This window comes from Herpailurus yagouaroundi, unplaced genomic scaffold (genome assembly GCF_014898765.1).
Source record: "Herpailurus yagouaroundi ecotype Mexico unplaced genomic scaffold, PumYag 182, whole genome shotgun sequence".
In the NCBI taxonomy this organism is placed as follows: domain Eukaryota; kingdom Metazoa; phylum Chordata; class Mammalia; order Carnivora; family Felidae; genus Herpailurus; species Herpailurus yagouaroundi.
The window spans coordinates 59,030,837-59,043,096 of record NW_024412413.1 but is presented as its reverse complement, the minus strand read 5'-3'; the positions used below and the strand labels follow the sequence as shown (position 1 = coordinate 59,043,096).

Here is a 12,260-nt window from a genome sequence, read left to right as displayed (position 1 = left end):
TGGCCGGCAATGGAAAAGAAAGATGCTACGGGCAGGGTGCCAGGGCTCTGTCTGGGCTGCCCAGGACTTGAGACCCAGCCAGGCCGTCGTCCTGCCTCCTCCTGGATCCTGACCCTGATCCTGTCCCCTGTTGCCCACACCACAGACCAGTGCTCTCTGAATAACGGAGGCTGCAGCCACAACTGCTCGGTGGCACCTGGCGAAGGCATTGTGTGTTCGTGCCCTCTGGGCATGGAGCTGGGGCCCGACAACCACACCTGCCAGATCCAGAGCTACTGTGCCAAGCACCTCAAGTGCAGCCAGAAGTGTGACCAGAACAAGTTCAGCGTGAAGTGCTCCTGCTACGAGGGCTGGGTGCTGGAGCCGGACGGCGAGAGCTGCCGCAGCCTAGGTGAACCACGGGTGAAAGGTGGCCAGGAAGGCTGGGCAGGCTGAGGCAGGCCCCTGAGCTTCAGTTGGCTGGGTTTGGGCTGCCGGATGCCAAAGGCTGTGGTTTCCCTCCATGACCAGGCCCAGGGCCAACAGAGACCCTGCCCTGCCTGCTCTTGGACAGGGCGGCTCTGAGGCAGCAAGCCTCGTGCTGACCCCTGTCACGCTCCTCCCCAGATCCCTTCAAGCCATTCATCATCTTCTCCAACCGCCATGAGATCCGGCGCATCGACCTTCACAAAGGGGACTACAGCGTTCTGGTGCCCGGTCTGCGCAACACCATCGCCCTGGACTTCCACCTCAGCCAGAGCGCCCTCTACTGGACTGATGTGGTGGAGGACAAGATCTACCGCGGGAAGCTGCTGGACAACGGAGGTGACAGCCCCCTCCTGCTGGCCCAGGACTAATGCGGGGTGCTCTTCAGAGAGAAGGGGCACCTGGGCACTCGGAGCCACAGGCCCAGATCCAGGCCACCCTGAAGCAGAGGCCCCTAGCTCCCCCATCCCCCACACTCTCGTTAATTGGGTTAGGTTTTGCTGTGGGTCTCAGTTCCTGACGCCCCGTAATTACCGTCAGCAAAGCTGCCAGCCTGATAATTAACAAAATGATCAGCCTTTCTTTGGAATGGTCTGGAGCTCCCCAAATCCTAGAACTGCAGGCTTAAAAGGAAAAAGCCATTTAGGAATGGGGTACCTGAATCATGCCTTTGATCCAAAGGCAGCCTGACCCATCACAGACATTTTTCCACACATATTGAGCATCTGCCATATACACCTGGACCTGGGAAGACAGCAGTGATCAAAGCAGGCCAAAATGTCTGTCCTCAGGGAGCTTACATGCCAGAGGAGACATCAGATATAAACAAATGAGTACAACATGGAGTATAACAGAAGGGGATAGCAGTGTGGATATAGAGAAAGGAGGAAAGGGGGTGAGTAGGGAGAATGGGGGGGTCGGCATTTTAAATGGGGTGGTCAAGGAAGGCCTCTGAGAAGGTGACATCTGAGCAAAGATTGAAAGAAGCACATTTTACTAAAGGAGTTTGTATTGTTTGTTATAGACAAAACTTGGAACCATCCTAAATGTTCATCAACAAGTGAATGGCTAAGTAGATTGTAATAATGTTCACACTATGAAAATAATTTTATATCTATCATCTATACCCATATGTGTATATATAATTATACATGATATACACAGAGATATAGATAGATATAGATATAGATATAGATATAGATATAGATATAGATATAGATATAGATATAGATATCTCCAGGGAAAAATCTTTAAGACAGTCTTTGAAGTGACTTCTAGAAAGTTCTGTCCTCATATTGATTCTGCATCTGTCCCCCAAAGCCTCCACCCTCTGCTCTGACCTCCTCCCATGGGTTAGCCCTTCAGAGAGCTGCAAGCAAAAGAAAGCTGTGACCTTCCCTTCCTCAGGGTTCTGGAAGCTAGGCCTTTTCTCTCCTTATTTGACCTCCTGGAGGTTCAGGGGGCCTGGGTGAGGAGAGTAGGGGGTCTGTGAACCCCAGTTGTATCCAGGGTGCATCAGAGGTATTGGCAGAGGTGTCAAGGTTGAGGGTGGTCCTACTATACTGTGATTTCACTCCCATGACCTTCTCTTCACCAGCCCTGACTAGTTTCGAGGTGGTGATTCAGTACGGCCTGGCCACCCCTGAGGGTCTGGCTGTAGACTGGATTGCAGGCAACATCTACTGGGTGGAGAGTAACTTGGACCAGATTGAAGTGGCCAAGCTGGATGGGACCCTTCGGACCACCCTCCTGGCTGGTGACATTGAGCACCCAAGGGCAATCGCGCTGGATCCACGGGATGGGTGAGAACCCTGCTCAGCCCCATTCTGGCCCCATGGTCTCCTCTGAAGCCTTGTTCAGCCGGGTCAGGGACACCTATCTCTTCAAACGCTATTCACCCCCTCTGCCCTTTACCAAAGATCCTATAATAGCCCCGCCCCAGGCCCTTGACCTTGGCTCCCCCTGACTCACTCCCCATTTCCCAGGATCCTGTTTTGGACAGACTGGGATGCCAGCCTGCCCCGCATCGAGGCCGCCTCCATGAGTGGGGCCGGGCGACGCACCATCCACCGGGAGACAGGTTCGGGTGGCTGGCCCAATGGGCTCACGGTGGACTACCTGGAGAAGCGCATCCTCTGGATCGATGCCAGGTCATTGCCCCCCACCACACCCCCAGACGCCTCCATCTTTCCCCTCCCCCCAGGACAGGGTGGGGTTGGGGGTCCCAGGGCTCACCAGCGATAAGGGTGGTGAAAACGCCTGAGGCAGCTGGAGTCAGAACTGGGGCGGCCAAGGGCTGGGCCCAGTAAGAGGACTGAGGGTTGGGGAGAGGGGAGAGGATGGATGTGGGGAGAAGAGGGTAGAAGCAGGGCTGTCACCCCATCCAGGACTGCCTGGCCCCGGTGCGGGCCAGGCTAAAATGCAACCTCCTGTCCTCACTCACAAACCTGTGTGCTCTGCTAGGGGACTTCATCCACCCAGGGGAAGGGCAAACTTCTAACTGGTCTGCTCAGAGTGGGTACCTTCTTCCAACCTCACCAAAAAAAAAGCCCCTGTGTGCTAACTGTGGCCCTATGGAGAAGTGAGCCAAGAGATTCAGGGCGTCGGAATCGGGATCTGAGACCTGGGATCCTAGACCTCAAACCACTCTGATTCTCACTCCATGTTGTTCTGTTTGCCTTCCCTGGCCAGCAAGGCCTGGGAGGAAGGACTGCTCCAGTGTGCTAGAACTGGGGGGGGCGATGGGCCAGGGCATGGCCCCCGCCATCATCCTCACTCTGCCCCGACCACGCTCTCAGGTCAGATGCCATTTACTCAGCCCGTTACGACGGCTCCGGCCACATGGAGGTGCTTCGGGGACACGAGTTCCTATCGCACCCGTTTGCAGTGACGCTGTATGGGGGGGAGGTGTATTGGACGGACTGGCGGACAAACACGCTGGCCAAGGCCAACAAGTGGACCGGCCACAATGTCACCGTGGTACAGAGGACCAATACCCAGCCCTTTGATCTGCAGGTGTACCACCCCTCCCGGCAGCCCATGGGTAAGGGGCCAGCAGCCTCTTTAGAAGGCCTTAGGAGAAGAGGGGGCCGTGAGAGCATGAGGGATGGCGGGGATGGGCCAGTCTGCTGACTGGAGAGTCTGGTGGCAGGTGATGCTGGAACAGGGCGTGTGAGAGTAGGTGAAGAGGGGGCGGTCGAGGTGAGAGAGGCCAGGCAGGGGCCAGCGACTCACAGGATATTTTCCATTCTCCCCTCCCCCACCCCTAGCTCCTAATCCTTGTGAGGCTAATGGGGGCCGAGGCCCCTGCTCCCACCTGTGTCTCATCAACTACAACCGGACCGTCTCCTGCGCCTGCCCTCACCTCATGAAGCTCCACAAGGACAACACCACGTGCTATGGTAGGAGGCCCCTCCCTCAAGAGCCAGTGGTAAACTGAGGCTGAAGGGGAAGGTGTCAGGTACCCAGGCTCCCAGTTGTAAGTGAAGATAGAGCATCCCAGCTGGGAGGGGCCTGATGGGACAGGTTCTAGACACAACGGCTGTAAGAAGGTGTGTGAACTCAGACAGGGAGCCCGATGGGGGCACTTCCGGATAGCCAATGACCATCAGCAGATGGAAGGAACCAGAAGAGGGAGGGACCCTAATCTGGGTGGGTGGGAAGCATGAAGGTAAGGGGCTGCCCTCAGTCACCTGCCACATGCCCCACAGAGTTTAAGAAGTTCCTGCTGTACGCACGTCAGATGGAGATCCGAGGGGTGGACCTGGATGCCCCCTACTACAACTACATCATCTCTTTCACGGTGCCCGATATTGACAACGTCACGGTGCTGGACTATGATGCCCGCGAGCAGCGCGTCTACTGGTCCGATGTGCGGACACAGGCCATCAAACGGGCCTTCATCAATGGCACAGGCGTGGAGACTGTCGTCTCTGCAGGTCCTGCCCTTGCCCTGGACCCCTGCAGTGGGTGTGGCCCCCCCACCCCCACCCCGCCACCGAGCCCTTGCTCCCATCCCTGGTCCCCTTGGTCCTGATATTCCTTTTCCAAATCCTCTCCCTTCTCAATGCCCCAACCCTGGTTTCCCAACCCTGATTCCCCCCAAAACCAGACCAGCCCCCCACTTCCTACAGTCTCCCGTCTCCCGACCTATGCCCTGCCAACACCCAATCTCCAACTCCCCACTGTGCCCCCCAGACTTGCCAAATGCCCATGGGCTGGCTGTGGACTGGGTGTCCCGAAACCTGTTCTGGACAAGCTACGACAGCAACAAGAAGCAGATCAACGTGGCCCGGCTGGACGGCTCCTTCAAGAATGCGGTGGTGCAGGGCCTGGAGCAGCCCCATGGCCTGGTTGTCCACCCCTTGCGTGGGTCAGTCCAGGGCCCAAGGTTGGGGAGCGTGGGGTGTGGGGTGGGAGGAAAAGAGGAGTCTGACTTTACCTTCCTGCCACCCTCCCAGGAAGCTCTATTGGACCGATGGGGACAACATCAGCATGGCCAACATGGATGGCAGCAACCGTACCCTGCTCTTCAGTGGCCAGAAGGGCCCTGTGGGTATGGCTTGTCCTTCCTACGCTACCACTCTTTCCTAATTCCCCACCCAGGAGATCCTCAGGGTCCCGCAATTACCCCTCTGTCTCCTGAACTCCCAGCTTAGCGCTTGTCGTCACCCTCCTCCTCCAAAACCACACATCCCTCAGCCCCCAGTCTGAGTGCCAGACTTTCTGGTGGCAGTGACGTCCCCCTCTTCTAGGCCTGGCTATCGACTTCCCTGAAAGCAAACTCTACTGGATCAGCTCTGGGAACCACACCATCAGCCGCTGCAACCTGGACGGGAGTGGGCTAGAGGTCATCGATGCCATGCGGAGCCAGCTGGGCAAGGCCACTGCCCTGGCCATCATGGGTGAGGCTGCTGGGTGGGGGTAGGGACAGGATCAGAGAGGCTGGGCTGGGTTGGCCTGGGGGTGGGGCCCTCCCCAGGGTCTCATTCCCTCCTGCCTCCCCAGGGGACAAGCTGTGGTGGGCAGATCAGGTGTCAGAGAAGATGGGCACGTGCAATAAGGCTGATGGCTCAGAATCCGTGGTCCTGCGGAATAGCACCACCCTGGTGATGCATATGAAGGTCTATGACGAGAGCATCCAGCTGGGTGAGGCAGGGGGCCAGGGCCCCGGGCAGGGGGTGGGCTAGAGAGGGGTGAGGGCTGTGGCCATGAGCAGCTGTAGGAATCCCTGGGCAAGGATGTGAATGGGAGTGAACATGGGTCAGACTCCACTCACCACCCAGAGGGTCTCCTCTTTCTCATCATCACAGAGGTACCATATGAGCTTACAGCCACCCTGGTCACAAGAGCCAGGGCCTGGGAGGACAAAAGACCTGAGTGTGGGTTGGGTGGTGACCCCCACAAGGTCCAGAGTGAAGGCGGTGATTATCCTTTCCCTAAGCAGTGCAAGCCCGACACTAAGGTCCTGAGAAGGTCTACCTAACCCTTTCTCTGTGCCTCCTACCCACCCCAGACCATGAGGGCACCAACCCCTGCAGTGTCAACAACGGTGACTGCTCCCAGCTCTGCCTGCCCACATCGGAGTCGACCCGCTCCTGTATGTGCACGGCCGGCTACAGCCTCCGGAGTGGCCAGCAGGCCTGCGAGGGTCAGTGCCCCATCGCCATTCTGCCCCCCACCATGGCCCAAGTCTCCAGCTCTGACCCCTCCTACCCCACAGCCCCACCTTCCTCCTCTCACCTTGAGGACAGGAACTGCATTCATCATGTATTGTGAAGTGTCTTCTGGGTTAGATGCTTAGTAAGCCCCCGTTGTGCAGGGTACTACAGGGAAGGCTAGGGGGCAGAAGTCCCTGTCCCTGTGCTCTGCGGTCTTCATCAGAGATGGGGCTAACGCGTAGGGGAAACTGGACCGTGAAGTGGCTATCCAGTGTCTGCAGTAGGATTTTAGAGAAATAGATGTCAGCAGGCAGCGCCAGGGCCAGCTTCATGGAAAAGATGTGCTGTGAGCTGGGTTTTATAGGACAAGTAGGATTTAAGTGCATGGATCAAAGGGGAAGGGACAATAAGTTAGGCACTGGGTCCAGAGCAATTCAAGGATATGTGCAGAGGCCCTGAGGCGCCAAGCCTGAGTGGTGGGCAGACTGTGGGGGGTGTCAGAGGTGATGGCTGTGAGGTAGGGCGGGCCTCCTGTGGGTTCTCAGCCAGGAGTGCCTGGAAAGTGGTGTTTGGGGCAGATTAACCTGGCGGCAGAGAGCCGGCTGGGTGGGGGAGGGAGAAACCGAGGCAGTTAGACCAGTTAGGAGGCTATTAGAGTGAGCCCAGTGTTAAGAGATGGGGCTTAGCGGCTGGGTTTAAGAGACGGGATGAGACTCAGAGACATTTCACAAGAACTTGCTGACTGATTTATGAGTTTGCCCCAGGACAGCACTTCCCAAAGTGTGCTCCTGGGAACCTCCCTCTTTGATGTGGGTAGATGTTACAGAAAGAAACACTGGGTTGAACAAAGTTTAAGTGTTTTTTGCTGCAGAACTTCTCAGAGTCTTGAGTATGTTCATCTGCACTGAGGATTTTTCAAGAGGAGACTAATGTTTGGGGTTTCCCCAAACTCCCTTGACTATGAATCCTTTTTTTCAAGGAGCCTGAGAAACCAGAGCCCCCTGGGGGATTCATCTGGGGACACAGTGTATCATGGGGCAGAGGCAGTGGAGGGTTCTGGCTCACGTGGATAGTGGCACCTCAAAAGAAATGGGAAAACAGAATTAAGGCTCAGGAATGAGATGTCAAGGATATTGAGTCTTAGGTGTTTGAGAGTGTGTGGCACAGACCAGACTGGGGAGGACAAAGAGGAAACTAAGGTGGAAGTCTCCATTTAGGAGTCATCTGGTTCCATTGCCTTGTCTGAAACTCCCCAGGTTCTTCCTAACAGCTTTTGGGGGTGCTGGGTTGTATGGAGTGAAGTTGAACTGCAGGGCCCCTTTTGGGGAGAGAAGTCCAGGTCTCTTCTGCCCTCTAGTGGGGGATAGTAGTCTTGCAGGTGGTTCCCCAGAGCTGCTCTCCTTTCCCACCCCCACCCCCCACCAGCCAGGTGACCTCCCAGCCTAGCTGCAGGCCTCAGGCTCAGGTGTGTTTATCTGTGTGTTGAAGGGGGAGGCATGATGTCTGGAAGAAGATACTCAGAGTGACAGAGCCCAAGTTTAAAGAGGGTGTCAGCAAGACCCAGGCCTGAAGTATCCTTGTGTTTCAGGTGTGGGCTCCTTTCTCCTGTACTCTGTGCACGAGGGAATCCGGGGAATCCCCTTGGATCCCAATGATAAGTCAGATGCCCTGGTCCCAGTGTCTGGGACCTCCCTGGCTGTCGGCATTGATTTCCATGCTGGTGAGTGATTTGGTGGCGGGAGAGAGTGGGACGTTACTTTGAGGGTAGTGTGCTCTGGGAGCCCAGTGAGAGGCAGCCTGACTACAGCTGGAGGGGGAGATACCACAGCTCCCCCTACCCTGCTTAGTTTCCCTTCCAACCCCTGTGCCACTGCCTCCCCCACCCCCAGCACTCACCTCTATTTTGACTGCCATTTGATTCTGACCCTCCACCTTTCCCCTGCCTTGCTGGGCATCCCAACATTGGCTCCTCTATCTCCAGAAAATGACACCATTTACTGGGTGGACATGGGCCTAAGTACCATTAGCCGGGCTAAGCGAGACCAGACATGGCGCGAGGATGTGGTGACCAATGGCATTGGCCGCGTGGAGGGCATTGCAGTGGACTGGATCGCAGGTGAGCCATGAGAGGGCCTTGGGCAGGCTGTGGGCCTCCAGGTAGGGTGGAGGCCTGGAGGAGAGAAGCGGGATCTCAGGAGTCTGAGGAGAAGGACTAGGCAGGAACGGATGGGGGAGCAGCAGGGATCTAGGGGCTAGAAGGGGACCAGGTGCATGTGTTCCCACCCAACCCCCTAATCCCCACTCACTCCCTCCTCAGGCAACATCTACTGGACAGACCAAGGCTTTGATGTCATCGAGGTCGCCAGGCTCAATGGCTCTTTCCGCTACGTGGTCATCTCCCAGGGTCTGGATAAGCCCCGAGCCATCACTGTCCACCCAGAGAAGGGGTGAGAAGCTGGACAGGCTGTCCAGTTCCCAGCCCTGGCTTGGTTCTGGCTTGGTCATTCTCCACAGCCCACACTTATGAGACCTTCCATGGTCTGGGGACTGACACCCCACTTCTGCCTCCTCCACCCCACAGGTATCTGTTCTGGACTGAGTGGGGCCAGTATCCACGTATCGAGCGGTCTCGGCTAGATGGTACTGAGCGAGTTGTGTTGGTTAATGTCAGCATCAGCTGGCCCAATGGCATCTCAGTGGACTATCAGGTTTGAATGCAGGCTTGGCCCTGGAGCCCTCGGGATATCTGGACCCCATGCTGTGGGGGGAGGCTCCCCTTACCCTATATTCTGCTTCCCATAGACTCTCCCTGTGGTGAACCCCCCATTCGGTGGGGAGATATGGACCCAGGATAGGTCTTGCGGTGTTCTGGCCCAGCTCCCAACCCAGAGTAGGACTCCTACCGCCCTAGAGGTGGGGGGGAGGGTGTGCTGTCACTCAGAAGTGAGGACTGAAGGCATGTCTAGAAGGGTCGGCATATTAGCAGGTCAGAGGGCAGGGAGGATATGGAGAAAGGAGGAGAAAGATACGAGAGGCAGGGGTGAGTGGGACATGCCCTGCTGCCCAGGACACTGGGGCTGGTGTGGAGTGCCGGGCACTGGAGGTGAGGTGCACGCCTCTGGCCTATAGGATGGAAAGCTATACTGGTGCGATGCCCGGACAGACAAGATCGAGCGGATCGACCTGGAGACGGGCGAGAACCGTGAGGTGGTTCTGTCCAGCAACAATATGGACATGTTCTCAGTGTCTGTGTTTGAGGATTTCATCTACTGGAGTGACAGGTGAGGCGTTCTGCCCCGGTCTTCTCGCTGGCCATCCTTTCCCTCCCTCCTGACCTCTGTCGATGCCCCACTCACGGCCTGGCCTTCCCTTCCCCTAGGACTCACGCCAATGGCTCCATCAAGCGTGGGAGTAAAGACAATGCCACAGACTCGGTGCCCCTGAGAACAGGCATCGGCGTCCAGCTCAAAGACATCAAAGTCTTCAACCGGGACCGGCAGAAAGGTGAGGCTGGGGCTCTGGGCCAGGCAGGAGAGGCACACAGGGTGATTTCTCAGACTGAGAGGGGCCGGGAGAGACGCTGAACCCACAGGGACACTTTCCAGCGGCTCCAGAGACCTGAGGGGGGTGAAAAGGGGCTGAGGAGCTCAAGGATGGGTTTGGGTGCCAAGTTGCTGAGGCAGAGCAGTGCACCAACCAGAGCGTCCACCTTGGCTGAGAGTCCAGAGGCACCGGTGAGCCTTTTCCCAAGGTGGGCCCTACCCTCCATAACCATCTCCTTCCCATGCCCTCCCCCCAGGTACCAACGTGTGTGCAGTGGCTAATGGCGGGTGCCAGCAGCTGTGCCTGTACCGGGGCGGGGGGCAGCGGGCGTGTGCCTGCGCCCACGGGATGCTGGCTGAAGACGGGGCGTCGTGCCGGGAGTACGCGGGCTACCTGCTTTACTCAGAGCGCACCATCCTCAAGAGCATCCACCTGTCTGATGAGCGCAACCTCAATGCACCCGTGCAACCCTTTGAGGATCCTGAGCACATGAAGAATGTCATCGCTCTGGCCTTTGACTACCGAGCAGGCACCTCCCCGGGCACCCCCAATCGCATCTTCTTCAGCGACATCCACTTTGGGAACATCCAACGGATCAATGACGATGGCTCGGGGAGGATCACCATTGTGGAGAGTGAGACCAGACCCGGATCTGCCCAGGAAGGGGGGGGGGGGGGTAGGGGGCTGTGCAGAGGACCAGCACCGACTCAGGGTAGAAAAGCCCTCAGACATCAGCCAGTCTGCTCCGCCCCAGATCTGAATCCCAGCTGTGACTGTGTCCCTGACAAGTAGCCAGCAAATCACACTGCACCCATTATACTTACTTGAAAGTTTCTCCTCATTTGGAGTCACACTTGGCCCCCCTCTCGCTTCCTCCTCTGATCCTAGTTTGCCCCCAGGCTGCACAGAATAAGCCAAAACCCTCCTTTGTGTGTCCAGTGCTCACAGCACAGGCTGCAGAGACAGGCTGGGTTCAACCCAAGACACAGGATTTCAGGCACTTGTCCTGTGCTGTCCAAGAGTTCTCATCTGCATAGTGAGACAGGATCACCTGAACCGCAGGTATGAATGCTTAGCTCAGCCCAGGCGTCATGTGCACCCCACAGAGACCAGTGGGTGCTAGAGCCGTCACCCCAGGACAGCCCTTCAGCTCTGTGAAAAGTGCTGTTTTGTTCCACTTACAGTTTTCTTTTCTCCAGGCTGGATACCGGCGGGGGCCGGGGCGCCCGGTGCTTTGACTCGTTTGTTCAGTTATTCATTCATTCTGGCCACGGAGACCTGCCAGACACTATTCTAGTGGCTGGTATACAGCGATGATAAACATAGATCCGTTCTTTGACCCTCCTCTGGACATTTCCTGCTCCACACAGTCCAGTCCCCATGCCTGTCTAAAAATGTGGCCAAAGCTAAACTAGATACCCTGTGATTGTAACTTGATCAGGAGAGACTGGCAAGAACTGTCCCCTCCCTTCAGGCCATTGTTTAAGCTACAGTACTTCTATTAATGCAGCCTCTGGCAACCAAAGCGACCTACAGCTAGAGGCCGCTAAAATCCCCTTAGGCTATGGTTCCACTACCCATTGTGCACTTAATTCTTTAACCTGAGTTTAGGATGTCTATGAGAATCAATCCAGTTCTGACCTTGTTAAGCAGGAAGCTCCCACCCGGTACAGCCCAAGTCAGATGTGATTTACTAAAATCCATAAAGCCAATTCTACCCAGCTGTGGGGAGAAGCAGGAAGAAGGGTCAGGGAGATGGGCCATGGATCATTTGGGTAGAAAATAGGGAAGGACAGGAGGGCTGGGGTGCCAAGGGCTGTGCCTCCGTATGCTCCTCAGCTCCCACACATCCCCTTCCAGCCCCCCATATGCCAGAGGAACGGGTGCTCCAGGCCTTCCCCCTGAGTTCATGCCCCGGTTGCCCCTTCGGCTCTGCTCTCTGGCTCCATCCCGACCTATGACTACTCCTGTCTCCTTGCAGATGTGGGCTCTGTGGAGGGCCTGGCCTATCACCGTGGCTGGGACACTCTCTACTGGACAAGCTACACAACATCCACCATCACCCGCCACACAGTAGACCAGACCCGCCCAGGGGCCTTTGAGCGCGAGACGGTCATTACTATGTCTGGAGACGACCACCCACGAGCCTTTGTGCTGGACGAGTGTCAGAAGTGAGCTGCTGGGTGTAGGGAGTGGGTGGCAGAAACCACTCCGGGCAGCCCCGGGTGGGGGGTGAAGCAGCAGGAGAGGCTGGCTTTCACCTGAGATCAGCCACTTCCTTGCTGTGACCTTAGACCAGCTGTCCGAACTGTCTGAGCTTTAGTTTCCTCATCTGTAATAGGACAATAATATTTCAGGTGCCTGAACCAAGGGGAGGATCAGGGTGGGGGGGGTTGTGAAGGACAATTCTTGCTCAGTGATTAGTCGATTCATTCATCAGAAAGCCATGTTCAGGGCACATAGTAGGTCCTCTGTGTTTCTGAGACTCCAAGCTTCAGGCCAAGACTGTTCACTAAACGGTTGTTGCCTGGAAGCTTTGACCTAGCTGAGGAGAGAAATCATAGTGCTGGGAAGCATGGAGACCGGTGATGA

General features: G+C 56.5%; 1 protein-coding gene across 1 annotated transcript in view; it reads left to right on the top strand.

The window, feature by feature from the left end:
* Positions 1-12,260, top strand: part of LRP1 (LDL receptor related protein 1) — an 82,354-nt gene that overhangs the window by 45,592 nt on the left and 24,502 nt on the right. Inside the window, exons 23-42 of the mRNA XM_040490431.1 lie at positions 146-391; positions 607-804; positions 2,063-2,267; positions 2,451-2,615; positions 3,264-3,508; positions 3,735-3,866; positions 4,176-4,403; positions 4,663-4,837; positions 4,926-5,020; positions 5,220-5,369; positions 5,473-5,613; positions 5,981-6,115; positions 7,714-7,845; positions 8,107-8,241; positions 8,443-8,572; positions 8,707-8,833; positions 9,255-9,406; positions 9,505-9,629; positions 9,925-10,302; positions 11,650-11,839. Of these exons, the coding sequence (XP_040346365.1) occupies positions 146-391; positions 607-804; positions 2,063-2,267; positions 2,451-2,615; positions 3,264-3,508; positions 3,735-3,866; positions 4,176-4,403; positions 4,663-4,837; positions 4,926-5,020; positions 5,220-5,369; positions 5,473-5,613; positions 5,981-6,115; positions 7,714-7,845; positions 8,107-8,241; positions 8,443-8,572; positions 8,707-8,833; positions 9,255-9,406; positions 9,505-9,629; positions 9,925-10,302; positions 11,650-11,839 (3,484 nt within the window). The remainder of the gene's footprint in view (positions 1-145; positions 392-606; positions 805-2,062; positions 2,268-2,450; positions 2,616-3,263; positions 3,509-3,734; positions 3,867-4,175; positions 4,404-4,662; positions 4,838-4,925; positions 5,021-5,219; positions 5,370-5,472; positions 5,614-5,980; positions 6,116-7,713; positions 7,846-8,106; positions 8,242-8,442; positions 8,573-8,706; positions 8,834-9,254; positions 9,407-9,504; positions 9,630-9,924; positions 10,303-11,649; positions 11,840-12,260) is intronic.